This window comes from Eublepharis macularius, chromosome 13, assembly GCF_028583425.1.
Source record: "Eublepharis macularius isolate TG4126 chromosome 13, MPM_Emac_v1.0, whole genome shotgun sequence".
Classification (NCBI taxonomy): Eukaryota; Metazoa; Chordata; class Lepidosauria; order Squamata; family Eublepharidae; genus Eublepharis; species Eublepharis macularius.
Window position 1 is genome coordinate 5870107 of NC_072802.1, and position 27999 is coordinate 5898105.

The 27999-nt window shown below is 45.1% G+C and overlaps 1 protein-coding gene across 2 annotated transcripts in view; it reads left to right on the forward strand.

Annotated features, from left to right (window-relative positions):
- ATRX (ATRX chromatin remodeler) overlaps positions 1-27998 on the forward strand; it is a 183272-nt gene extending 155274 nt beyond the window's left edge. For both annotated transcript variants that reach the window (XM_054995798.1, XM_054995799.1), the window contains 7 exons: positions 9863-10040; positions 13496-13690; positions 19409-19558; positions 19991-20116; positions 20663-20758; positions 21716-21844; positions 27636-27998. In XM_054995798.1, the coding sequence (XP_054851773.1) occupies positions 9863-10040; positions 13496-13690; positions 19409-19558; positions 19991-20116; positions 20663-20758; positions 21716-21844; positions 27636-27914 (1153 nt within the window). In that variant the 3' untranslated portion in view covers positions 27915-27998. The remainder of the gene's footprint in view (positions 1-9862; positions 10041-13495; positions 13691-19408; positions 19559-19990; positions 20117-20662; positions 20759-21715; positions 21845-27635) is intronic.
- Position 27999: the final 1 nt, after the last annotated feature.

Genomic DNA, 27999 nt, shown 5'->3' on the forward strand with positions numbered 1-27999 from the left:
CTTTTCCTCCCTGATAGATTTGCAGTCATTGCCATTTATAGGCATTTGTACATATATACAAGAAAAAGAATTTTTGAGAAGAAGTTTGTTTATGTTGAGGGTGTAGGACATACCAGAGGACAAGTATGATGTAGTATGTTATATACCTTTTTGTTCATCTTACTATATAATTGAGTAAGCGTATTCAAGATGACTCACTTCCTACCCTGGTGCACCACCAGAGGAAGCTGCCGCAGAGAGAAGCCCAGGCAAGGCACCATGAAACGTGCCATGGCGGGAAGCCTAGGCCGGGATCAGGCAATCCCTCCCCCTCCCCCCCGCCTTCACCCAGCTGGTATTAGGAGCATAGCAGATGGCAATGCCCACCCCCCACTTAACCCACTGATATTAGGAGCAGAGCAGGTAGCAATGCCCACCCCCCACCTTAACCTAGCTGCTATTAGGAGTGGAGAAGGTGGCAATGCCCGCCCACCCCCTTCAGCTAGCTGGAATCAGGAGCGGAGCAGATGGCAATGCCTGCCCCCTGCCTTAACTCAGCTGGTATTAGGAGTGGAGCAGGTGGCAATGCCCCCCCACTTAACCCAGCTGATAATAGGAGCAGAGCAGGTGGCAATGCCCACCCCCCACCTTAATCTAGCTGCTATTAGGAGCGGAGCAAGTGGCAATGCCCACCCCCCTTCAGCTAGCTGGAATCAGGAGTGGAGCAGATGGCAATGCCTGCCCCCTGCCTTAACTCAGCTGGTATTAGGAGTGGAGCAGGTGGCAATGCCCCCCCCCACTTAACCCAGCTGATAATAGGAGCAGAGCAGGTGGCAATGCCCACCCCCCACCTTAATCTAGCTGCTATTAGGAGCGGAGCAAGTGGCAATGCCCACCCCCCTTCAGCTAGCTGGGATCAGAAGCGGAGCAGGTGGCAATGCCTGCCCCCTGCCTTAACTCAGCTGGTGTTAGGAGCGAGTAAGCAAAGGACCTGCTGCGGAAGTCTATAAACCTGAATCTTCTTAAAGTGCACCATGCAACAATATAATAATACATTTAAATATTTAATTTTAAGTTAATTTTTAAAGGATTTTATAATTTGTCTAAAGTGCAAGATGCTCCAGTTAATCGCAATGAATGCAGATATAAATACGTTCACATCCACATTTCATTTACTAAATATTAAAATTATTTATATATGCACTGAATGTCAAAATTATTTTCCTATTTCAACCAGATGGGGTAATCTGGAGACTTGGGGTCAGGATTAAATGGCCATTCACAGTTCAAAACAGTTGCTTGTTCCTTCGCTCGTTTTTTCCTCAAGGCGGATCCAGCCCAGTGGGGGGCTCCGAGGTGGTTGCTGGTTCCCGGGCGGAGGATCCACAAGAGACGCCCAAGACTCGAGGGGAGATGCATCCACAGCCACGGAGAGTCGCTCAGCAGGGAGCAAGCTACCCTCCTGTCTTGGATGGGCTTTTTCAAGAGCGTCCTGTCAGCAGTTACCTCCAACTCTCCGGCTGTTCAAAGTCTTTCTTACTTCTCACGACCCATAATAGGGACACAGATTCAGCAGTAAGCAACCGTAATAGGTACCCGTTGCTTAGTGCTGAATGTGTTATTTCTGACCAATTGGAGAAGGAGAATATTGCTGTCTTAGAACACTCTTGAAAAAGCTTGTCGACACAGGAGAACAGCTAGCCCCCTGTTGAGCGATTCTCAGCGGCTCTGGACCCTGTCCTCCTCCTTGACTTGGGTGCCCTTCTGCATTCTCCCGCCCGGGAGCTTCATTGTCTCCGAGTGGGGAGTTTGCACCTATAAAGGAAGGAGAAAGAATAGATTACATCATAGGGATTTTATTACTACATAAAGAACTTACCTTAGGACACCAAGTCTCTAATTTTGTATCATCAGCACTTACGGCCGGGCAGTAGAAGAGTACTTCCTGGCTACATGATCTGTGGAAATGACCATGAGCTGTTGTTGTAAATCATTGTTGTATTTATTGGACGTGAACTGTGTATTGTTACTTGATATTTAATTATTTATTGTTATTCATTGCACACTACACACCTTGCACTTCATAATCAAATATAAAAACATTGAATACTACTTGTTTTTTTGCATGGTGCACCTTAACAGCTGATAAGGTTGTAAGTCTTGGCTGGGGGAGATCTTTTGATCTCTCTTCCTTCCTAGAGTCAGGCGCCAAGCAAGCAGCAATGCTCACCCCCGCTTCAACCTGCCGGAATCAGGAGCAGAGCAGGTGGCAATTCCCGTTTCCCCTTCACCCGGCTGGGATCAGGTGTGGAGCAGGTAGCAAAGCCCACCACCCCTTCACGTGGCTGAGATCACGCATGGAGCAGGTGGCAGTGCTCACGCCTCTCCTTCACTGGCTGGGATCAGTGATGGAGGAGGAGGGAATGCCTGTCTGCTCACCCTCCCCTTTCTAGAGCCCATTGTATTTTTCCCCACAACGGGCTTTGTTTCTAGTTTCATAATATTTCATTATTCCCTTATTTATTTAAAATACATATAATTCCAGTTTTTTACTGATCAGTGGGACTCAGAGCAGCACTGCTGATCACCTTGGTGTTTGTTAGTCATTTCATTCCATGTGGTTCTCTGCTCCTGTGTATGCAGGGGTTAGGCAGCACAGAATAATACTGCTTGCACCTCTCTGATTCTCATTGGTATGCAAATTCCTGATTTTGCATGTAACGGTTGTTGGATGTGAGTATGTTGTAGGAAGCTGGGAGCTTCATGAAATCGAAATCATGCCAGCCTTTTGATTGTGAGCCATTGAGGCTGATGCACAGTTTATGTCTTTCTTATTTAAACACCCCATCTGGGCACTGTACAAAAAAATGAATGAATGAAAAATGAATTTTCAGAGCAAACTCACAAAATGAAAATGGGAGGTAAAAGGAAGAAAAGAGGGTTAGTTAAAGAAAATCCAGTCATTTTTTTTAGTATAGAATCTGGAAAAGTAGGAAGAGAGACCAGCTCTTCTCAAGAAATACCATTGGATGGCTAAAAAATAAGAGGTTATGCTTTCAAGGGCTCACGCATGAACATGAAATATATCATCCAACAACACATTTACAAACACCAAACATGTCTGTGCCACAAGATGAGTGGCCGCAAATTAGACACTTAAAAAAATGTCAACATTCAAGAAAAACTAAGGAAGCATTTCCATCTCTTAGAGTTCAAAGGGGGAACTTGAATTCAGCGTTGCGGAGCTGAAATTTGTTGGCAGGCTTAATACCATTGCACATAGACTTGCGTAACTCACTGCAAGAAGTGACTGTCCCGCTTGAGGAGCTGATCCCATCATTGCAGCTGTGCAGAATGCCTATTAGTGGCCACGTGTGTACGTACACCTGATAAGAAGAATGTGTCTTGTCTGAACCCCAGATTCATCTTTATTTTGCATAGAATTATGATCAACCTGTTAATATCTCTTGTATCTTATTTGCCGTGCTTTAAACCTGCAGTTTAAAATCTGCACCCTCATGTGCCCAGTGTTCTAGAGCAGTGTTTCCCAATCTATGGGTCAGGACCCAGAAGTAGGTCATGAAGCCTCTGAAAGTGGGTTGCAGTCCAGCCCTCCCTAGTGGTTGGTCCTGCCCTTTCCAGTGATCTCTTCCTCGCCTTCCTTGCCATCTTCTCACATTTTTACCTCCCCCTCACTTTGCCACAATAATGAGCAAAAACTTTATAGCAATAGCTGAGAAAAAGGAAAAAAGGCTGGGGAGGAGGAGGTATGTGCGCGCATGGCCTCCATCTTGGTGCTGATCCTTCAGCAGTGAACTCTTGCCCAGCCCCCTGCAATGCCTCACTGCCCCTCTACCTGCTGTAGAGATGTATCACACCGAGCCTCTCATCAGCAGCCTCTTCACTATCATCTACCAGGTTCGTGGATCTCCTTAAGGTGCCTCCTCCGGTTCTAGTTTTGACCTGGTTGGAGGAGGAGATGACAGCAAGAGGCCCATTCTCTAAGGTTTTTGCTTTCAGTGGGAGATTTTTGAGCCTCCACTTGGAAGAAGAGAAGACTCTTTGTAATAAACCCTTTCCCCCATGAGTGACTTGTTTTATGAATAGAATTGATTGCTGTAATAGAGGCGCTTATCACAATGCAGGAACTGATTTCAGTCACTCTGGAAGTGGTTAAAAGTGGCATAATGCTTATTATTAAGCAGTTTTGAGCAAACAGCTGTTGAGTATCATTTTACCCTCTCATGCATGGTGGCTTTCTTAGCCAGTGGTAAAAGAACCATGTCTGTCTTCTAAATTTAAACGGAAACTAGGAGCACTTTCACAGCTTGTACCATGTTAAGCCCCTTGCACCGTACTGAGGTTGAAAACTGGGCCACTTTAATGTGAATTACCTGCATTGATATTTCTGTTTGGAGAAAAAAGCAAATATCCTGTCATGTATGATAAATGCAGCCAATTGTGCTATTTCAGTAAGCAAAATGTGACATTTTGACTACAAATGACAGGAATACACATTTTCATATGCAGGATAATGCCTCTATAGGAAAAGTCGTCATGTATGAATTCGTTCCTGCAAGAACTTAATTTGAGGCAAGGGTTAGGCTTTGACTGGTATGTCAAACATTAGTATTTTTTTCTTCACTGTATATCACAGAATCACAGAGTTGGAACGGTCCATACAGACCTTCTAGTCCAACCTCCTGCCCAATGCAGGATGAGCCTAAAGAATTCTTGACAAATATTCATCCAGCTTCTTCTTGAAAACTGCCAGTGAAGGGGAGCTCACCACCTCCCTAGGCAGCTGATTCCACCTTTGAACTACTCTGACTGTGAAAAGGTTTTTCCTAATATCCAGCTGGTACCTTGCTGCATGTAATTTAACCTGTTGCCTCAAGTTCTGTCCTCTGCTGCCAACTGGAACAGCTTCTTGCCCTCCTCCAAATGACAGCCTTTCAAATATTTAAAGAGAGCAATCATGTCCCCCCCCTCAAACTTCTACAAATTAAACATTCCCAAGGCCCTCAGCCTTTCCTCGTAGGGCTCAGTCTCCAGACCCCTGATAATTCTTGTTGCTGTCTTCTGCACCCTCTCAATTTTGTCCACATCCTTTTTGAAGTGAGGCCTCCAGAACTGCACACAGTACTCCAGGTGCAGCCTGACCAAGGCAATATAGAGAGGGACTATGACCTTCTGCGATTTCGATGCAATGGCCCATTTGATACAACCCAGGATTGAGTTTGCCTTTTTTGCCACCACATCACACTGACTGCTCATATTTAGTTTACAGTCCACTCTTACTCCAAGATCTCTTTCGCATACACTACTACCCAGAAGTGTATCCCTCATCCTGTATTTGTGCTTCACATTTTTTTGGCCCAGATGTAATACCGTGCACTTATCTAGGTTGAATTGCATCCTGTTCACAACCACCCACTTCTCCAAAGTATTCAAGTCTTGTTGAATTTTAACTCTTATCTTCTTGGGTGTTTGCCATTCCTCCCAATTTGGTATCATCAGCAAATTTAATGCATAGCCCATTTACCCCTTCATCCAGATCATTGATAAAAATATTGAACAGTACCGGGCCCAAAACCGAGCCCTGTGGCACCCCACTGGACACCTCCCTCCAATCTGATGAAACACCATTGACCACCACACTTTGGGTGTGGTCCTCTAACCCATTCCCTATCCATTGAACTGTCCTATAGTCCAGTTCGCAGTTTTCCAGTTTACCCAGGGCTCATTTCAAGGGGGAACACATCGGAACGCCATTCCGGTGTGTTCCCCCAAGTCAGGTGGTCCCACCCACCTGACCTTAAGAGGTTTTGGGCTGTTTAGGCCTTGATTGGGGCCAAAACGGCCACAATTGGGGCCAAAAGCCCTGATTGAGTTGGTGCCGGGTGGGGGAAGCATCCCCTGCCCGGCACCGACCCGATCCCAGCCATTTTGGCACTGATCCGGGCTGCAATGGGTCAGTGCCAGGTGGGGGAACCCTCCCTTGCTCAACACTGATCTGGTCCAGGCTGTTTTGGCCGTGATCTGGGCCCAAATGGGACCTAAATGGCCATTTCCGGCCTTTTGGGGCCCTTTTCAGCCAGGATCAGGACCAAAACTGCCAGGATTGTGTCGGTGCCTGGTGGGGAACCCTGGCCCGGCACCAACCCAATCTGGGCTGTTTTGGGCCTGATCCAGGCCAAAACGGGCCCAAAATGGCTGTTTGGGGCCCGTTTTGGCCTGTATTGTGGGGGAAAATGGCCCTGATTGGGCCACTGCCAGGTGGGGGAACACTCCCCCATCTGGCAGCAGCCAAATCCTGGCCATTTTGGACTGATCAAGGGGTGTGACGTATGTTAATGAGTTATGCTAATGAGTTCCTGCAGTTCTTTTTCTATGAAATGATCCCTGAGTTTACCCATTAGAATGTCATGGGGGACTTTATCAAAAGCTTTACTGAAATCCAGGTAAATCACGTCGACAGAGTTCCCACGATTCAGTAAGCTCGTTGTCACTCGATTAAAGAAGGAAAAGAGGTTGGTCTGACAAGATCTGTTGGGACAGAACCATGTTGACTTCCCCAGATCACTAAGCAGTCCTTCAGATGCTTAGAGATCGATCCCTTTAAAATCTGCTCTAATATCCTCCCAGCAACAGAAGTCAGACTGAACGGCCTGTAGTATCCTGGGTCATCCTTTTTCTCTTTCTTAAAGATTGGGATAACGTTAGCTGTTCTCCAATCTTGTGGCACATCCCCAGTCCTCCAGGAGGCCTTGAAGATGATGGACAGAAGTTCTGCAAGTTCTCTAGGAAGTTCTTTGAGCACTCTTGGGTGCACACCATCCAGCCCAGGGGATTTGTATTCACCCAGTGCAGTTAGGTGCCTCTAAACAACCTCTCTGTCAATATCAACTAGCCCCCCAGGTGTCCTGTCGTGTCTACTACCATCTTTAGATGGGCTTGAGTTCTTCAGGGGGAAAACAGAGGTAAAAAATTCATTAAGCCTGTCTGCTTTTTCTCTGTCCTCCATCAGAGGTTCTACTTCCAATCCCAACAGCGGTCCAGTTGCCTCTTTTACCTTACGTTTTCTTCTCACATATCTGTAGAAGTTTTTCTTATTGTAGCGAGCCCTCCTAGCCAGACCCAGCTCATACTGAGCTTTGGCTTCTCTGATGGCTGATCTGCAGTACCTAGTAACCCTCATATATTCCTCTTTAGAGGTCTGTCCTCTCCATTTCCTGAACATTTCCTTTTCTCCCTTAGCTTATTCTGGAGCTCTCTTGTTCATCCACACCAGTTTCTTAGAGCCCTTACCATGTTTCCATCTTGCTGGAATAGTGAGGGCTTGAGCTTGCAAAAGCTCATGTTTGAGAAGAGCCCACCCTTCACTCACTCCTTTCCCTTCCAGCACAGAATGACTTTCATCAAGCCTCTGAGTTAATTGAAGTCGGCCCTACAAAAATCTAACCTACAAGTCTGGCTACAAACTTCCTTGGCCCCTCACAGCAACTTGAATTCAGGGAGAACACGGTCTCTTCCCCTTAAGGTCCCCACCACCTTTGCCCCATCTACCAATTCTTCCCGGTTGGTTAATATTAAGTCTAGTATGGCCGAGCCCCTTGTAGCTTTCTCCACCATTTTAAAAAGGAAGTTATCAGCCAGGTAGGTCAGGAAGTTGTGTGATTTTGTCACTTTTCTGAGCTTTTCTCCCAGCACACATCGGGGAAGTTGAAGTCACCCATAATTATATGGTTCTGATGTCTGGATACTCTACCAATCTGTTCAAGAAGGGCAGCATCCATTTCCTCTCCCTGGTCAGGCGGTCTGTACAGCAGACTCCAACAACAATACCCTTTGTTCTTCCTCCCCTTATTTCCGCCCATATACTTTCCACTGGGCTGTCAACCACATTCTCCAGAACTTGCTTACAATCAAGCCCCCTCCTCACATACAATGCCACTCCGCCTCCTCTTCTACCCTTCTGTTTTTTCTTGAGTATCTCATACCCACCACTACCACATTCCAGTCATGGGAATCATCCCACCAAGTCTCAGTAATTCCTACTATATCGTAGCCCTCTGTTTGCAAGAGAAGCTCAAGCTCTTCCTTATTTCTGATACTTTGTGCATTGGTCTATAGGTACTTGTAGCCTTGTACCTTTGTTTGATCTGTCCTACTCAGGTGGGCTCCTGGTGTTATAACTTCTCATTGAAATCGCCATGTCGATCGTCCCCTTCCCCTTGCGGCATCAGTTCAAAGCTTTCCAGATGAAGCTCTCCAGGTTCTTTCCGAACATTTTCTTCCCTGATCTTGAGAGGTGAAGCCCATCATGTGCTAGAAGGCCTTCTCTAAGAAAACCTATCCCATGGTCCCAGAACCTAAAGCACTCCAGTCGGTATCACCACTTCAGCCATGTTGACTAATGCATGTTGACTAATAAAGAGTTGACTAATAAAGAGTCAAGTAAAATGGTTACTAGAGTGAGTTTATTAGAATTTTAGGTGGGGAGGGAATAATGAAGAAGGAGAGGGTGGTCAAATGCTGGCATGTAACCTCCATATGCCACTTGCTTGGGGTTCATAGTCGGGGAAGCCGTGATATTTGCTGGTTTCTCAAAAAAAAAAAACTGGTTGGCCATTATAGAAAATGGAATGCTGGACTAGATGGGCACCAAGGACTGAACTAGGGCACCAAAAAACTTTGGATTGACCCTGGATGGGTCACCATACTGAGTCCATTTGGACTTGTGCTTCACCATACCAAAAAAAGGCTGGGAAACTCTGTTCATCTGATGAAATTACTGTAACCAATGAAGTTCATGTCACCATAAATGTCTCTTCCTGAGGAGTCTTATGACTCCTTATTAATGCTACTTGGGAAAAATGGTGGGTTTTCCCCCCTTAAAATTCTCCCAGGAGGAAACTTATTAAATTAAACAAGAGTAACTAGGATTTCCCCCCAGCCACGTTATGTTTGGGCGGGGGTGGGGAGAGAATAAATAAAAGAATAAATAAAAGAAAGCTGTCAGCTTAAGAAGTACTTGCTTCTACTTTTAATGAGCAAAAAGGCGTTTGATGCTGTGCTTTCATTGAAGAAACGGCTTCAGCTGTTATGTTAAAGGATTCCTATTGAGTTTGTTGATTATAGGGTTGCCCTGCTGCACACCTTGCCCTTTGATGTGGTGTGCTTGTTATTTTCAGCACATATTGTGTAGATTTAGACAATTCTGGGACATAAGTGTAGTAAGTACATCTCACTAATTGAATGCAAAATGCATCTAATTATTGTAATTCCAAAGGTTTTCTCTGGACTTTGTGAAAATGAAGCCCAGCATATTTGTTATTATTTCAACATTTATAGAAACATTTCTCTATGGTTCTTAAGCACGTACATAAATTCTCTGTTTGACTAGAGGCTGCACACTTTCTAATGACTCTTTTAATGCTCAGCTTGCAGTGCCCGGGTGCAGGCTTTGTAGTGCCCAATCATGATGGCTTGACAGCGGGAGTTCCTTATGAACATGAACCTCTCCCTCCCTCCTCTTTCTCTTTAGGCTTCCTTATGCCCCCTTCCCCCTTTCTTTGATAGCAAGAACTGTGGCTTACTATGATTTCTGAATTAGAATGGGCGTAGTCACACCAACCGTGGTTTGCCCTTGAACCTGGGGTTTGTGCAAAGGATGCTTTCCCAGTTGAACAATCATTAATAAAAAAAAGTGCTCTGAAATACATCAAGATTAGCATTCTTTTTGGAAGCCTTTTTTCTGTTCTCAAGCTGATGCAGGTTTAATGTTTTCTAAGTTTTGGTGTACTAAGCAGCTGTTCAGATAAACAGGAGTATCGTAAACAGAATGCACCAAATTAAAGTTTTCCCCTTTTTTTTGCAGAGGCCGTTTGTTTATTATTTCAACTAAAGCAGGATCCCTTGGAATAAATCTCGTAGCTGCTAATCGAGTAATTATTTTTGATGCCTCTTGGAATCCATCATATGATATCCAGAGTATTTTCAGAGTTTATCGTTTTGGGCAGAACAAACCAGTGTTTGTGTACCGGTTCTTGGCTCAGGTAGGTCAGAATTGAATGTCTTTTCTGCCTTCTAATTCTAAAACCTGTCTGAAGCCATGGACATCTCAACCCTTTGCAGATGAAAGGAAAGCCCCCCCCCATAAGACATATAGTGCATACAAGCCATTTATAGTGTTTGATATATTTGTAAATTCACTGTAGCTTTAAACTGAGTTATTCTTTAAACTGAATTATTGAAAGAAAACATTGTAAAACTGCTAATATTTTAATTTACATAAACATTTATGCCATGTATGCTCTCAGCTCAAATGTCCGAGAAAGAAATACACTTTCACTCGGTGTCTAAAACTAGCCAGATTGAGCACAGGGCAAGATGCTGAAGGGAGGGAGTTCCAGATGAGGCACCATCACAGATAAATCTCTAGTAGCCCCTGAAAGTGGGCATGCGTCCAGTGGGGCTTTTGTTGAAGATGCTAATTGTTGGCCAGGTCCACATAGAAGCAGACTGTCCTTGCATCTTGACTATGACAGTTTCCTTTATGTGTTAAAACAGCACGGTGGACAAAGATGAACTCTGGTTCTAAGCTGTTTAGAGCCAGTTTGATGTAGTGGCTAAGAGTAGCAGGACTCTAATCTGGAGAGCCGGGTTTGATTCCCCACTCTGGTTGAAGCCAGCTGTGTGACCTTGGGTCAGTCACAGCTCTCTCAGAGCTCTCTCAGTCCCACCCACCTCACAGGGCGATTGTTGTGGGGATAATAATAACATACTTTGTAAACCGCTAAGTTGTCCTGAAAGGCTGTATATAAATCGAATATTGTTGTTATTATTATTAATATTAAATATAAAAACCAGCACTTTGGATTGTCCCAGTAGTTTTTAAAACTGGCAAGAGGTGTTCAGTATACCACCACCACAGGTCGTACTATTTGAAATTTCCAAGCCTTCTTTAAAGGTGGCCCCGTACATGCCGCAGTGGTCCAGTCTAGAAGTGATCAGAGCATAGATAGCCATAGTCGGATCACTTTTCTAAAAGAAAAGTCATAACTGGTGATCCAACCATAGTTGAACAAAGTCACTAGATGCTGCAGATACCTGAACTTCTGTGTATAAATATGAATCTCCTAGTGCTCCCAAACTATAATCTGCTCTTTTGGGGGTGAGGGTAATAACTCCGTCTTGCTGTTGAATCCAGGAGTGGCAGGTGCTCTTGACTGACAACACCTCAGTCTTGTCTGTATTGAACTTCACTTTACTGGCCTTTCTCCAGCCTCTTCCTGCCTTCCGGATACTGGTTCAGAGCATCCACTATCTCATCTGATTCAACAGGAAAGGAGAAATGGATCTTGGTATCATTGGCGTGTTGGTGGTGCTCAGTCTAAATCTCTGGGCAGGTTTATGTATGAAAATAAATAGTTTTCTCCACTGCTGTGCCTCTGAATGGTTGTGTGTGGGCTGGCTAGTTTCTGAGGGATCATGGGGATTTTGCCCATCATCTAGCTTTGGACCACAGCAGAAAAACAAAACTAAGGGTATGACCTGCTCACGTGTGGGGAACGTGATGTGTTGGGACAGCCCCTTGTCTGTCCCGGGAGCCGTGGCATGCGGTATCGGTCGAGGTGCCCTTGGCGTGATTTCTCTGGGGATGGGTCGCCCCGCTTTTCTTCCCAGTGGGGACCTACAGCAGCTTACAAGAGACCTAAATATAATCTAAACCAACAGTAATTTAAAATGCTGTTTAAATAAACAAAGAGGGAAAAAGAAACGTTTGCATCCTGAGCAGGTTTTGAATCCCAGGAGGTGATTCACACGGTGGCCACAGGTTGCAAGCCGCAGACTGAAGAGCCCTTGGCTTGTGCCAAAAGGCTCGTGCCTCTGGCCATGGCCAGGCTTTTATATCCCCGCACGGGAAGGTCACAGAAGCTCCGCTAGACGTTATGCAGCTTGCAAGATGCTGCCAAAACCTTCCTCTGTTTACTCTGGCCCCTACCTCTGTGGAAGTCCTTGAGGAATAAAACTCTCTTAGGATCTCAGCCCCAAGTCTAAGACCCCCTTGACCAGCTGAGGTAGGGAGGCGGCAGGTTGGATGGTCCAGCAGTAGAGTCCCCAGTTGGTCCTGTGTCTTCAAAACTAGGTACATACGCTTGAAATTGGAGCTTTGGTTAAGAAAGCACCAGAAGAGGACACTGGTAATCTGAAAGACCATGGCCTGTTCCCTTCCCTGACCATTCCATTTTGGTTGATGCCACACTGTCAAATGACTGGCTTGGAAAGGGTTAAGCAGGCTCTACCACAGCTCAACTGTGAAGCTACCTAGGTGGATCGCCTTGTCGGTGCGCAATAGAAAAGCAGGATTGTAGTCCAGTGGCACCTTAGAGACCGACAAGATTTCCCAAGTGCAAGCTGTTAAGAGTCAGAGCTCCCTCCTTCAGACACCCTGTCTGAAGAAGGGAGCTCAGACTCTCAAAAGCTTACACTCTGAAAATCTTATTGGTCTCTAGGGTGCCACTGGATGAAAATCTTGCTGTATGAAGCTGCCTGGAACTGCTTTGGTGGATTGAGCTTTTACCCTGAATCCTAAAGCCTGCCCAGTTGCATCTGAACTGTTTGCCATGTGACCAATCCACCAAGGGAAATGATTTCATGTCGTGTCTTCTGCCATATTCCTTGGTTGCATCTGCAGCATGGATCTCTTCTCTTGTATGAGAACAATAGGGCATTCAGGTCAAAGCAGGCACTAGGACCCAGAATAGTAGCTCAGAAGCTGCAACCCAGTAACTTCATCCTTGCTCTCAGGAACAGTGCTTGTAATTAAAGTAATAGTTGATTGCAGTGCACACGTGTTCCTAGGGGACAAAGAATGGATGAACAGCCTTCAGTCCTCTGGGTTCATATTTCTGGAGAAAGTGTGAATGGATGGTTCTGGTTGCTTGTTGAAGAGGCTTCCCCTACTGTGTTTGCTTCCATGTTTCCCTGGCCACCTGGTGACTTCCTCCTTCATCTCTCTGCCCCAGAACAAATCTTCTTTTTATGCAGTTTGTTTGGGATCCTTTGATCCCAGGAGCCCTCTGACATGAAGCCCTGTCTCTGCTACCTACATTGCTGCCAGCCCCCCAGAATTGCCCAGCAGTTGGCCGTAGCTTGGTGGTGGTTAGTCTGCACTCTGCTGGTTTCCTCCGTGCGGTTTACACATGTCTTTCCACTTTGCTATCCAGCAGCAAGTACTTCTTTGTTTCTCTTTTCCTTGTGAAATTGCTCTTCAGCTTGAGTTTGTCTGTGCAAATCCATTAAGTCAAGGCTTCATTTCCTAACAGTTGTTGCTCAACTTTTTGATTCGTAACGGTCACATTTGCTTTTCCAGTGTACAACTAACTAGTTTTACTGAATCATCTCAAATCCATGAAATCTTACATCATATGATACTTTTTACTGCAAATACAGCAAAATGAAATGGATTTCATAGGTACAGAAAATGGTATATGTGTTTATTTTAAAGGGGACAATGGAAGACAAGATCTACGATCGTCAAGTAACTAAACAGTCACTGTCTTTTCGAGTTGTGGATCAGCAGCAGGTTGAACGGCACTTTACCATGAATGAACTCACAGAGCTCTATACTTTTGAGCCAGATTTGTTGGATGATCCTAATTCAGAGAAGAAGAAGAAAAGGGATACACCCGTGTTGCCCAAAGTAAGCGAGTATTCATGCTTTGCACCGGCTTTAGTGAAATTCTTAGCAGAGAATCTTTGGAAGGAAGGAAGATAACAATTTCTCTTTCTGGAAATAGGGATCCCTCTAGCACAGCAGTCAGCTTGACAGGATCCAACCAGATGTGGCAGCAAAACAGTCTTGCATGTGTATCTCTTGTTGTGTGTACCCAAGGTCTGATATCCAGGCTACTGGTTTTGATCCTTACTATTCCTGCTTTAATTGTTGTGGCTATTAACACAGTGCATGTGTGTTTCTCATGCCATGTTCTTTGGTACCCATTGTGTAACGTCCTTTAGCATTGATTTCACTACTAAAGCTATTTGCATGAAGATATATTTCCTTTTACCTGTTTTGAGCCTGCTGCTATTCTGTTTCATTGTTCCATGAAATCACCATGGGGTGCAACAAGTAATACAGTTACTCGTATGTTTTTAGTAGATGCCACTGATCACCCACGGTGTGTTTCCTGGAAGCCTTTTCAGGTTCGATTGCAATAATTTAAAGCAGAAGATCCCTGCTAATAAGTTGGACCAAACAATTTTTAATCCTTCAGTTCTGTTCCTGGTATTTCACATCAATTATAACATGTTAGGCAATAGTCTATTTCTGGATTCGTTCACTTGACTTTGGATAATTGTGCCAGAATTTAAGGATTGCATTTGCAAGTTTAATTGCCCCAATATTAACGTCTAAATGGCATCACTATCATGTTTTAACAAATGAAATTTCAGTTCTTAAAATTCCATTTTAAAGAGGTGCCGAGCAAAGACAATTGCATGCAACACATGCTAGTTTTATTGCTGCTTGTATTGTTGGAAGAGAAAATAGAAAAATGAGGTCAGCATGAGAATTTGAAATAGTTGATTGTAGGAGTTTTACCAAATGTGCAGCATAGCTCTCAGTTGCAAGTGGCTTGAGATTTCGTAGGCATAGCTTTCATAGGCTTGAGAATATTCAGTTATTAGAGTAAGACTGAATTCTATAAACATTGGCTTGTGTGTGTGTGTGGTTTTGTGCTTGCACTGCTCTGTTAATCACCATCTTCAGGGTGGATAGATATGTACACGCAGCTGCTGTAAAGTTCAGCCACCAGACCAAAGTCGTTTGAGAAGCCTTCTATTCTCATTGTTTTGCAAACACTCCTTCCTTTAAAACAAAAAAAAGAACCCCATAGGCAGGTACAGCTTTTGCTTCAGAAACCAGTTCTGAAACTTGCATCTTTGTGGGCTAATAATGGTCGTCCCATCAAAAATTACTGAGTTTCTTGAGGCTGATTAACTTTTTGTTTAAGAGGCCTTTTCTGTTCTTGAGTTGACTGGATACTTGCAGGAATAGGCGGTCTTATGAAACCTGCAGTGTAGGAGTAGAACTAATACATTTTCACATCCACAAGGACAAGAGCGTGATAATTTGTTGGTGGAACAAAGATAAAAGGCAATTCCCCTTCTCTGACCTCACTCTTTCAGTAATTTTTAAAAGTTACATATCAAAATAGATTAGTAGGTTTCTGCAACAATACTGACAATAGCAATTGAGCTGAGACTTCACAGTGATCTTTCACTAGTCTTGTCATCTTGGGCTCCTTTGCTTATGACCAAAAAATACCATTCCAGAAATCATGGCGGCCTGTATGGAAAAAAATATTAAAGCTGCCACTGAGGTGGGCAAATACTTGGGCCTTTGGAACTGAATACATTTAGTAGAGAACAGAGGAGTAACAGTTAAGGTTTTAAAAAAACTTTGAGGGAAAATGCCATGTGAATGCAGCCACTCAGCATTAACCATTCTAGGTAAAAAGAAGAGGAGTGTCAGTCTATCAGAGCAAATAGAGCCCGTCATTCTTTCATAGTATTTTAAGTCGACACTATTGATCCTATGATTTAATAATATGACCTCCAGAAGGGTAAATGTTCAGAACTACCTTGCATGGGTCAAAAGCAGTCCTTTGCTTTACATTACTCCAAGACATTCTTCCTGCATACTGGCATAGACTCTATTAACTTTCCTGTTATTTGTAGGATGTGCTGTGTTCTGGGCAATTGCTTTTGTAATTGACTAGTAAGGTTCTCTATTTTCTCATAAATATTCTGCCAAGTTCTCACAATCAAACAAGTCTGTGATACTAGTATATTTAAAGTAGTAATATCCCCATTAACTTTATGAGGAGATTCAGGTGATTCATTTAATCTATCTGAGGAGGACATTATTAAATAGTTGAGAGCCTAAAAGGTTATAGTCTCCTAATAGGTTATCCTCCACTTCTGTAGGCAGTGTAACGTCAATATCACTGCTTAGACTGGAGTTACTCTTCTTAGGATTTCACTGTAAATCTATTACTCATCTTAATACTAGGTTTTTTAAAAAATCAAGCTTAGTTTTTTGGGAGAAGGCAAGAAAGGGTCCTCAGAAGGGCAACCACTTTTCGTACTCATAAGTAGCTATCAGATGGGGGCAGAGGAGAGGACACAAAGACAGACTCAAGTACAATTTAACAGAATCACTTTAAAATAGCGATATCTGTAACTAAGCGTAGCGTGAAAGAAAGAGTGCAGAAGTCTCCTTACCACAAGTCTCCTATCTCCTACCCACTGCTTCCTTCTCACACAACAGAAAGACCAATTAAACCATCTGCCTCCTTGCAAGGATTTAGTAAAAAAATAAATAAATCCCAAAACACTCAAGGGAAAGTCAAAGACAGTATGAGTAAAAGTTACAGAAGTTAAAACTGCAGGGGATCTGAACTGGTCCTGGACTTCACCACACCAGTGACATCAGCTGCCACGAGCCTGCCTCCACGGCTGCAGATCGGTGGGCTCCCGGGCTCCCACGAGGCTTGGCTGTTGGGGCATCCGTTTCCTCTTTCTGCCACCAGGGGAGCTATTTTGAAAAAAACCCACCTGTAATTGAACAGCATTATATAACAGTACAGCAATGTGTGTATCAGGTTCTCTGAATTTCCAGCTTCCGTTTAAAAAGTAAGTTTCTAGCCCTTTCCGCTGGGGAGATGTAAAGGAAAAAGTATATCTCCACAACCACAGAGACTAGAGACTTAATTCTTCGTTAAGGAAACTGGGAATTCAGAGAACCTTAAACATATACTGACACATATTGTTAAGAACATCAGAAGAGCCTGCCGAATCAGAGCAGTAGTCCCAGGTAGGCCAGCATACTGTTTCACAGGGTGGCCACGGTTACCGTGAGGGTAAACAGGGCACAGAGTCCCTCCGCTGCTGCTTCCTCTGCAGGTGGAGGCTCCCTTTAGTTGCCATGGCTGTTAGCCACAGGTGGATCTCCCCTCTTATGAGTCTGCCTGACCTCGTGGCCATCACTGCCCCCACAGGCAGTGCATTTCACAGTTTAAATTACTTGTTGAATAAAGACGTGTTTCCTTTTGACTGCCCTGAACCTATTCTTCAACAGTTTCCTTGGTGCCCCTGAGTTCTAATATTGCCGGAAAAGCTCCCTCTGTCTACTTTCTCCTCCCCGTGCATAATTTTATAAACCTCTCGCATGTTTCCCCGTAGCCATCTTTTTTTCTGGACGGAAAAGGTCCGGACTATCCAGCCTTTCCTCATAGGAAACCCTGTAATCAACTTGGTTGTCTTCCTTTGTACTTTTTCCAACTTTGCGGTGTCGTTGTGAGATACAGAAAGCGGAATGACACTGTTCCAAATGGAGCTGCACCGTTGCTTTATGCAAGCGCACGCGCGCGCGCGCACACACACACACACACACACACACACACACCCCACCCCACTTCGAAGCAGCCCTCAAGGCCTGGTGTCTCCTCCACCCATAGTGATTCCGTGGGTGAGTTCCTCCCCCCCCCCTTTTAAGCTTATTTGACTCCTTAATAACAAGACCACCACCCCCAACACGTCCGTCTCTGTACTGTCGATAGAGTTTAGGTCCGGGGATAACAGTGTCCTGCCATTTTCCCCATTCTACCGGGTTTCTGAAATGCCCAGTATATCTGCATTGTCATTTAGCACCAAGCACTCCAGGCCTCTGATTTTGGCTCTGAGATTTCTAGCATACAACCAGTTATACCTCATTTCCCTTTCTAAGGAGCCCCAGCTGCCTTAGCCCTAAGGTTTCCTCACATGGCCCTATGCACATCCTCAAGTTCTAACCCTCCCCCACCAGTATTTTCCCCAGAATTTACCATGCCATTCCTGTGGGATGAGTATTGCAAACCAAAGGCTCTCCAACTCCTGTCACTGTCAGCTTTTCCACAGAAGGTAGTTTGAGCTGTGTTGCAACCTTTGTTACATTAACTGCCTGCCGGCAGTCTAGTTTCCTTTTGGTTGAAGTGAAGCCCATCTCTTCCGTACAGGTTCCCCAATGCCTAGCAGAAAGTTCCCCAATGCCTAGCAGAGCTAAACCCTTCTTCCTGGATCACTTTCTCATCCATGCATTGATGCCCCTAATCTGTGCCTCTCTAGCTGGCCCTGTGTATGGAACAGATAGCAGTTCTCTGAGAATGCAGTTGTATACTGTTATATCAATGTAATGCTATTCAATTGCTGATGATTTGTCAAAAATGCCCCCTGGTGGCAATGGGAGGAAATGGCCCTATGGCAGCTGAGCCCCACAGAGTCCATGCCTGTTCACCATTTTCCAGGAGTGGAGCAAGCGCTTGGGCATCTGGTGGGGGGGGGAGCCCCCAGCAGGGGTTATGCTGAAATGGCAGGCCCATGGCTGGCTTCCCCTCTTTCCCTTCCTGCCTCCTTGTTCCTACTGCCTCTGGAGGGGGGAGAGGGCAATGACAAAAATAATGGTCCTGAATTTTCGGGACCCTCCCCTATACCCCCCAAACAATCCTGAACTAGAAACAACACTTCTGAAAAAGTGGGAAAACAGTGCCCTACTCTGGATCTGAAATGAATAAGAAATGTTTTGATGCACACACGCCCTTTGTCGAGCTAACTTAACTAGAGTAATTTTAAGCAGGGAGCAAACTTGAAACCAAAGGCCGTTCCTACTGCTGCTGATTAAGCTGCCAGATATGAAGAGAGTTCTTGCTGTCTTGAGGTAGGTTGGAGAGGCAGCTAATTCCCAAGATCGTACAGCTATCACATGGCAGAAGTGATGTTTAAACCCACAAGCCCAGCTGTGAACTTCAACTTTCATGTTGCATTTTCGTCCTGAAGAACTTGGCTACTAAAAATCCAAGGGGCTGCCTTTGAGCATCATGACACTAAAATATATCCTTTTCTGGGGAAAGGAGACCAGAGTCTGTCTACTTAAATACATAGCATATTGTTACTGCATCTGTTGGTCAAGCAAACTGGCTTGTGCTCTTCACTGTTCTTATTGCTTTCTAGTAGTTCAGACCTCCGGTGATCTGTCCATCCATCAGGAGGCGGATGTTTGGCCAAAACCCCATTTGTCTGATTTCCGGGTGGTTAGTTGGGGTTCTTGCTATGTCTGTCTCTAGAGAGGAAATGACAGAAGCCTCCAAGTCTTGTTCTTGGCAAAATGTTTCTTCAAGAGCTTGCTCACGGCTGTCCAGAAATATCATCTAGTATCTGGACCTCTAGAGAACAGGTAGAAAGAGAAATCAAACTCAATAAAAAATCTGATTGGGCAGCCTGACAAAGGAGAGAGTCTGCTTGAAACTCAGCAGAATTTGGTATTTTCTATTGAGAACATGGGCACCTACTTGCTGACTTTTTCTGTCATTTTAATCCGCAGGACACACTATTAGCTGAACTGCTTCAGTTCCACAAAGAACATATAGTGGGCTACCATGAACATGATTCCCTCCTAGACCACAAAGAGGAAGAAGAACTGACTGAGGAGGAGCGGAAGGCAGCTTGGGCTGAATATGAAGCCGAAAAGAAGGTGTGGTATCTTCCACCATTTCATCTTTAGGCCGTGCCATTGCAGAGAGGCTGAGGATGGTTACCAGTGTCTGTACTGCAGAATACGATGTAATTCAAAATAGGAAATATGCACACACCAGCCAGCTTCTCTCTATTTGCTCCTCTGTCTTCAGCTCTCCCTCCTTCCCTTCCACTGGAAGCCTATATCTGGGGAAACTGGCCCGGTTGCATGGGGAAAAACCATGCTGCCTCCCTCTACCAATGCAAGGTTTGGCCTAGCTTGGCTTTCCCAGATATTAAAGTGTTGCCCCTGTACTCTTCTCTGTTGGGTTAGTCTGGGACGGTTTATCTGATATTTACACATTTCTTAGTGTTGACCAAGCTCTGTCCTTGTGCTCTGAAATCTTGAAGATTAAGTTTAAATTCTGAAAAGACCATCTTTGTTTTCCAGGGCCTGACTATGCGTTTCAACATGCCAGTTGGAGCAAATATGTACCATACCAACTTCAACTCTCAAAGCCCATATATCCCCTTCAATCTGGCAGCTCTGTCTGCAATGAGCAATCAGCAGTTGGAAGTAAGTGGTTAAGTACCAAGTATCACAGCATATTTTCTGCATTTGTGGATGCCTTAGATGCACGTATTATTTCCCTCTAGCAGGACAAGTGGTCCTTAAGTTGGATGTTAGAGAAATGTATAGAAATGCTTTTAAAATAATACGGTTTTTTGTTTAATCTGTCAGAAATGCTTATAAGAAGCTGATCTGTCACATAAGCTACAAACTCATATTGCATACTGCAAAAGTTGCTCAGGGTATCAATACAGCTTAATCATTAGGGAAAAAATTAATGAGAATATATTGATAAAATCTGTCACTCTCCTTGTCGAATGAATACCATAGGGACAGCATTTCTTTCCAATGAAGGTATTTTTAATTTCAGTCATGTTCTCCAACACTTTGGAATGAAATCATGTTTGAATTACTTTGCCTCTGTATGGCCCAACAACCTGTGTCCAATTGCATACAAATCCTAGTATCATACCAATTGAAGATGGAACTTTTCTGTATTCATGGACAACTCAATTGGTTGCTAATTTTAATCACTTTCAAACTTCCCTTCAGGACCTCATTAATCAAGGCAGAGAGAAAGTTGTGGAGGCAACTAACAATGTCACTGGAGCCAGGATCCAGCCTCTTGAGGACATAATTTCTACCATAGTAAGTAGAGAAATGAAGGATAGGAAGCGTTTTTGCTCTGGGTTGCGTCAAGAATAGGCTTATGGCACGAAGAGCAACTTTTGTCTTTGTGAAAAAATACTGAAACCATGAATCAGTGGATTGATTGGCTGCTGTGCTGGAGTGTGCGGATCTTTTAGATTTTTTTTTCACTTTCTAGACCTCCAGAAATTCACAAGCGTATGGTCATTTGCATATTTGCAACACAAAATAATAAATTACAAAACATTTTTTTATTAAAAGCTAGCCAGTTAATTTTATTTTAACTGTTTTCACAACCCAGCCATAGTAGGCAGATTTAGGAGGAAATGCAGGTCGTCTTTGAATACTTAGACAAAGTATCATGTCAGTCTCTAAGTACAATCTGAATTTAGAATCCATGATTGTGAGACAGCAAAACTGGATTTGTGTGATTCCCCCCCCCCCCGGATTGTCATCAGCTTTTGTCTTTTTTATTTTTGCAGATAGATGTTTTTTTCTGATGAGACTCCTTTTTGTTTATCCAGCACTTAAGTTCAGGACAGGAGCTTTTCAGCCCCCCTCACCCTGCTGGTCCTCTAGCGTAGGCCCCCTCTTGCCTGCTTGCCTATGTGTAGGGGCCCCCAGCCTCTCAGCAGCCTCCCACTAGCCCCACTGCTAACCACTCCACACTGTCGGTGCCTCAGAGCGATTCCAGGCACAGGGCAGTTGTCACATTATAAGCCCAGTTTGAATTTGAGCCATGGGAACCAGCGAGCAAGGACAAGCAGTTGGAGGACCAGCGTTTCCTCACAGGGTCAGAACGGAGGCAGAGCAAGGCCAGAGGAGTCTCATGGGATGTTGCAATAGGGCCACTGCAACTGGTTGCTGCTTTCTCATGGCAAACTCTCTTGAAGCATGTTGGAGCCAAATGACTCCCAAGAGGACTTGCCAACCTTCTCTGGTTATTTCCCTTTGCAGTGGAAGGAGAACCTCACCCTCACAGAGTCCCAGGTGCAGGCCTTAGCCCTTAGTCGACAGGCAAGCCAAGAGTTCGATGTTAAGCGCCGGGAAGCCATCTACAATGATGTCCTGACCAAGCAACAGATGGTAAGACTTCCAGGCACCTCTTAGGTGGGCCCAGCAATGGTACCTTGTCACAGTGTGTTTGAGGAGGTGTGCTGTCAAATTTGCCGGAAGCCCTTCTCTTATATTATTTCCAGCATTCTTGCCAGACTTCTTGATAGTATTCACTACTTGTTCATTGGGCAGAGGAGGAGAGAGAGATGTTTGTGCCACCCTCTTTCTTGAAGGCTGACCTAAAATTTGAACAGGTGGCTTACAGTCCGTGCTCAGAAGCCCTCGGCTGCTCCAGAGCGTGATGGAAGCTGTGGGTACCTCCCCAGACCTCCAGGCAGTCCAGTAATAAAGGGTTACTTAAAAGTTAGGTGGTCTTTCTGGTCTCAGAGACTTTGTTGAAGTTCAGAGGAAAGCAGAGCAACTAGAAATGTTTGTCCAGTGGGAACTGTGGTGTACTGGAGCCATTAAGGGGATGAGCCAGGCAGTTCCCAGTTCCTCTCTTCCCTTAGCCCTGAAGCCGCAGAGGAAGAGGGGAGAGAGCCTTTGGCAAGCCTCTCACGGGGTAGTTCTTCTAGATTGCTGAAAGATGGGATCCTTTTAAATACCAAGAATGGTGAGAAAACTTGGAACTGTATATTACCTTGACACGTAAATTTACACGGCTAAATGGGATGGGGAGCAGCCTGCATACCCCAGATTAGTCTGAGATCATCACAGCTTGGAAGCTAAGCAGGGTCAGTTATGGTTTGTACTTGGAGTGGGAGACCACTGAGGAAGACGGGGGCTACTATGCAGAGGAAGGCAAAGGCAAACCATCTCTGCTCATCTCTTGCCTAGAATGCCCCGTAGGAGGGGCCATCATGGATCAGTTGAGACCCCGCAGCATGTTGTTCTTCATGAGATGGAGGGTGGGGGGCAGACATGTATGAATAGGTCCATCTAACCTATAGTCCTTCCGTATGATTACTTGAAAGAACTCTAATTCCTTTGGAAATAAGTAATGTATTTATAAATAATGAAAAGAGGCAGAACTGGAGCAGTCACCTGCTTGACTTCCTTGGTATCCTTCTCTGTATCCTAGCATCTGGGGATCACAGAGTTGGAAATGGTCTTACAGACTATCTAGTCCAACCCCCTGCCCAGTGCAGGAACAGCCTAAAGCATTCCCAAAAAGTATTTGGCTAGCTGTCATGAGGGGGAACCTACCTCATCCTTAGGCCGCTGATTCCACTGCTGGATTACTCTTAATGTGAAGAAGTTTTTCCTAATGTCCAGCTTTCCTCCTGTAGTCTAAACCCATTGTTTTGAGTCCTGCCCTCCAATGCCAACAGGAACAGCACCCTTCCCTTCTCTGAGTGACAGCCTTTTAAATATCTAAAAAAAGCAATCATGTCTCCCCTCAGCCTCCTGTTCTCCAAGCTGAACATCCCCAGGTCTCTCAGTTGTAAGGCTCGGTCTCCAGGCCCCTGATCACCCTGGCTGCCCTCCTCTGCACCCATTCCAATTTGTCCACATCCTTTTTGAATTTAGGCCTCCAGAACTGCACACGATTATTCTCAGGTGGGGCCTGACCAACACGGTATATAGTTGGACAGTGACATCCTGTGATTTGAATGTTATGCCTTTATTGATACACCCCAAGATTGCTTTCACCTTTTTTGCTGTTGCATCACACTGACTGCTCATATTTAGCTTCCCGTCCACCCATAGCCCAAGATCTTGTTCACACACACTGCTACCCAGAAGTGTATCCCTCATCCAGTATGCATGCTTTGCATTTTTGTTACCCAGGAGGAGAATCTGGCACTTATCCATGTTAAATTGTATCTTCTTCAAATCTGCCCACTTTTCCAGTGTGTTCAGATCTCGTTGAATTCTATCCCTGTCTTCAAGGGTGTTTGCTACTCCTCCCAGTTTGGTGTCATCTGCAAATTTAATGAGTAATCCCTTCACACCCTCATCCAGATCATTTATAAAAATATTGAAAAGCACTGGGTCCAGAACCAAGCCCTGTGGCACTCCACTGGACACCTCCCTCCACTCAGATGTGGCGCCACTGACAACTGCTCTTTGGGTGTGGTTATCCAGCCAGTTCCCCATCCATCTGACCATCCTAGAGTCCAGTCCACAGTCCTCCAGTTTACCCATCAGAACATCAAGAGGAACCTTGTCAAAAGCTTTACTGAAATCCAGATAAACTACATTGACAGCATTCCCGCAATCCAGTAAGCCTGTCACTCGGTCATAGAAGGAGATGAGGTTGGTCTGGCAGAACCTGTTGGGGACAAATCCATGCTGATTTCACCGTGTCACCATCAGATGCTTGCAAACTGACACCTTTAGTATCTGTTTCGGTGTCTTCCCTGGGACAGAGGTCAGGCTGACAGGCTTGTAGTTCCCAGGATTGTTCTTTTTCCCTTTCTTGAAGATTGTGATGGCATTTGCCCTCCTCCAGTCTTCTGGCACCTTCAAGAGGCCTGGAAGATCATCGACAAAGGGTGTGCAAGTTCTTTGAAAGTTCTTTAGGCACTCTCAGGTGCACCCCATGAGCCCAGTGGATTTGTACACATCCAGTGCATCTAGGTGCTTCTCTGCAACTTCTCTGCCCATGTCAGCGACCAACGCCGAAGCCATGCCTTGCCTGCTACCGTCTCTAGGTTCTCCTTCAGGGAGAAAACTGAGACAAAGTAGTCATTGAGCCTTTCTGCCTTCTTTCTGTCCTCTATCAGAGTTTCTCCATTTTCACCCAGCAATGGGAGTATCGCCCCTTCACCTTCTGTTTGCTCCTCACATACCTGAAGAATGTCTTTTTGTTGCAGTCTCAACTCGTTGTGAGCTTTGGCCTCTCTGACAGCTGCCCTGCAGTGCCTAGCTACCCCTAGATACACTTCTTTGAATGCATTTCCTTTCTTCCATTTCTCGAACATACTCTTTTTCCTCCATAGCTCATCACAGAGCACTCTGTTCATCCACATAGGCTTCTTAGATCCTCTACCCGCATTTCTATCTTGCTGGAATTGTGATAGCTTGAGCTTGCAAGAGCTCTTCCTTTAGGAGAGCTCTCATTATATCTCTAAGTTTATTAAAGTTTGCCACACTAAAATATAACCTGCAAGTGTGGCTACAAACTCCCTTGGTAACCCACAGCAAAAGGAATTGTAGGAGAATGTGATCATTTCTCCCTAAGTTTCCACTATCTTTATCCTATCAACCAACTCTTTCTTGTGGGTCCAGTATGGCCGAGCCCATCATCGTTTCCTCTACCATTTGAGAAAGGAAGCTGTCACCCGGGCAGGTCAGGAAGTTGCATGACCCTGGACACATAGCAGAGTTGGTCTCTCAGCACACATCGGGAGAGCTGAAGTCTCCATAACTCCACAGTTGTGTTTCTTGGATACCCTTATTAAGCTGCTCGAGCCTTCACATTGGCTAGACTTAACTCCTTCCCCTCTAAAGTGCTTTCTGGTCGTTTCTCTGGACTCCCTTATTCTGAACGAGTTTGTGACTGTGGACAAGGAAAGTTAGAGACCTTGGAGCATATAATAGTTTTTTGCCCTAAGTGGAGTAAGGAAAGAGAGAGATTTATTATTCCTATTATGTTAAAAGAAAAGCTTCCCTTCCTTCCTTGGGCAATCTCAGTGTTATTGTCTGATAACTTTCCTGACAATCAAACCTCTGCTATAGTGGCTTCCTTTTTAGCCACGGTGATAAAGAAACAAAATCTTCATGAGCTTAGATAGTTTAAAGTGATAATGACGAGTTATGTCTGTGTGAATTGGGTATGTTCAAGTGTACAGTTCATATTTTGTTGGTGTTTGTATGGCTTATGGCTTCGGCCGGAAAAGCAATAAACATATTATTATTATTAAGCTGCTCACAGAGAGCAGAGGCCACTTCATCTCCTTGGCCAGCCATTCTGTAGCAACACTGCTTGTCCTTCACTCCCTTATCTCCACCCAGATACTTTCCAATGGGTTGTCACTCTTTATCTTCCAGTGTTTCTTGACAATCAAGCCCTGTTCTCACATCCAGCACCGCCTCCACCTCCTCTGCAACACTTCCTGTTCTTCTGGAATAACTCATCCACTACTGTATTCCAGTCATGGGCATTATCCCACCAAGTCTCTGTAATGCCTGCTAAGTCGTATCTGTCCGTCTGCATTAGTAGATCAAGTTCCTCCTTCTTACTGCCCAAGCTTTGGCAATAGGCACCAGAACCCTTGCAACATCCCCCCCTCTTTGACCTGGCCTTCCCAGGCAGGCCTCTGCTGGCAGTTGTCTCCATTGCCAGGCAGTTGCCTCCATTGCCATGCAATGTCAGTTTAAATCCCGCCCAAGGAATCTCCCCAGGTCCCTTCCACACCTCCTTCTCTGTCCTTGACGGGTGGAGCCCATCACATGCAAGCAGACCATCTTCAAGAAAACATAGTCCACGGCCCAAGAATCCAAATCGCTCCTGCCAGCACCATGAATGCAGCCCAGCGGTTCAGCTCCATACTCTTCTGTTCCTGTTGCATTCCTCTTCCTCTGACTGGCAGGATCGAAGAGAATACCACCTGGGCCCCCATTCCTTTCAGTTGCCTCCCAAGGACTTCGTAGGCAGCCCTAATGTGTTTAGTGGTGTTCATGGACATGTGTCCTTTGTTCCCACGTGGACCATCACAAATGGGCGATGGGCAGTTGATTTGACTAACGTGGCCATCTTCAAGCCTGGCAGACAACACACCTCCTGGGCTATGGGATCAGGCCGGGACACAGGATGTTCCATACCCCTCAGCAGAGAGTCCCCAATCCGCTGGACTTTCCTTTCCCTTCTAATGTTATTTGTTTGTAGCTCCAGGGTGCCCCTGCTAGTCCTGTCTGGTCCCTGTTGTACATCTGCCAGTAATTCTGTCATGTCAGCAAGGGCCTGGAATCGATTTCTCAGCTCCCGTGGCGCTGAGTGCCATCTTGCCCTGTGCCTTCTGGCTCGTGCTGTTGATCTCTGAGGAGGTTTGTTGGGGAAATCGTCTTGTGTTATTGTCCCTTCCACCACTCTCCCCATTTTTTTGCAGGGCCTGAAGGCTTTTGTTGATGGAATTCTTCCCTTTGATTTCTTCAAGGGTACAGATCCATTCCTCCAGGCTCTTCACTTTTTCTTCTAGTAACACTGTCAGCTTGCATTTATAACAAATGGATTCCTTCTTGTCCTCAGGGAGGAAGACAAACTTAGCATGCCCTTGGCTGGTAAATGGAAATGATCCTTTCCTTGCCAGCCAAAGATACTGTCCTGGAAAGCTCCACTTCTTAGCACCAAGGGATTAACGTCTCTTAATACGCATGTTAGTGAGAGCCCTGCAGAGTTTCATGGTTTCATGTTATGTAGCGAAACCTGAAACTTTCTAAGGAGGCATTCGATCAAGGGGGAAGTGTTTTCTCCTTTGGTGTTTGCCACAAAATGACTGTTCGGCTGTTCGCATTAGAATTTCTAAACTAGAATTTCCAAATGGGTGGCAAATGGCACTGGAGGAGAAAATGCTGTAACTAGATCAGGGGAGCAATTTCACAGAAGAGTGCCTGTCCCCATAGCAACCAAGATAAATGCTGCCTGCAGCACAATGGGCAAGTCATGAAGGTCCTGTGGTCCTAAATGGTGTTGCTAGCTGGTTTCTCCAGTCACCAGCTCACAAATGCCACCACATTAGCGATGGTGATAGCAGTGGAGCAGGTATCAAGTTTAGGGCTGCAATCAATTTGTCAGGGCTGCCGTGTCTGAAGGCAAAGGAGGCATTGTGGAGTCAGGTCATGCCCTTGTAACAGCTCTCCTTTCCCCCCTCCACAGTTGATCAGTTGTGTTCAGCGGATTCTGATGAACAGACGGCTTCAGCAGCAGTACAGTCAACAGCAACAGCACCAGTTGTCTTACCAGCAAGCAGCGATGAGTCACCTGATGATGCCAAAGCCGCCCGGTTTAGTTATGAACCCTTCCAACTTCCAACAGATAGATATGAGAGGAATGTACCAAACTGTTGCTGGCGCTCTGCATCCACCACCCCTCCAGCGTGCTCCTTCCCCCATGAGTGGCAAAAATCCAGGACCATCCCAAGGAAAATCGATGTGATTTTGCACTAAGTGGATTATTGAAATCAGAAAGAGAGAGGGAGAGAAGTAGGGGGTGTTTTTTTAGTTTTTTTAGGAATCAATGG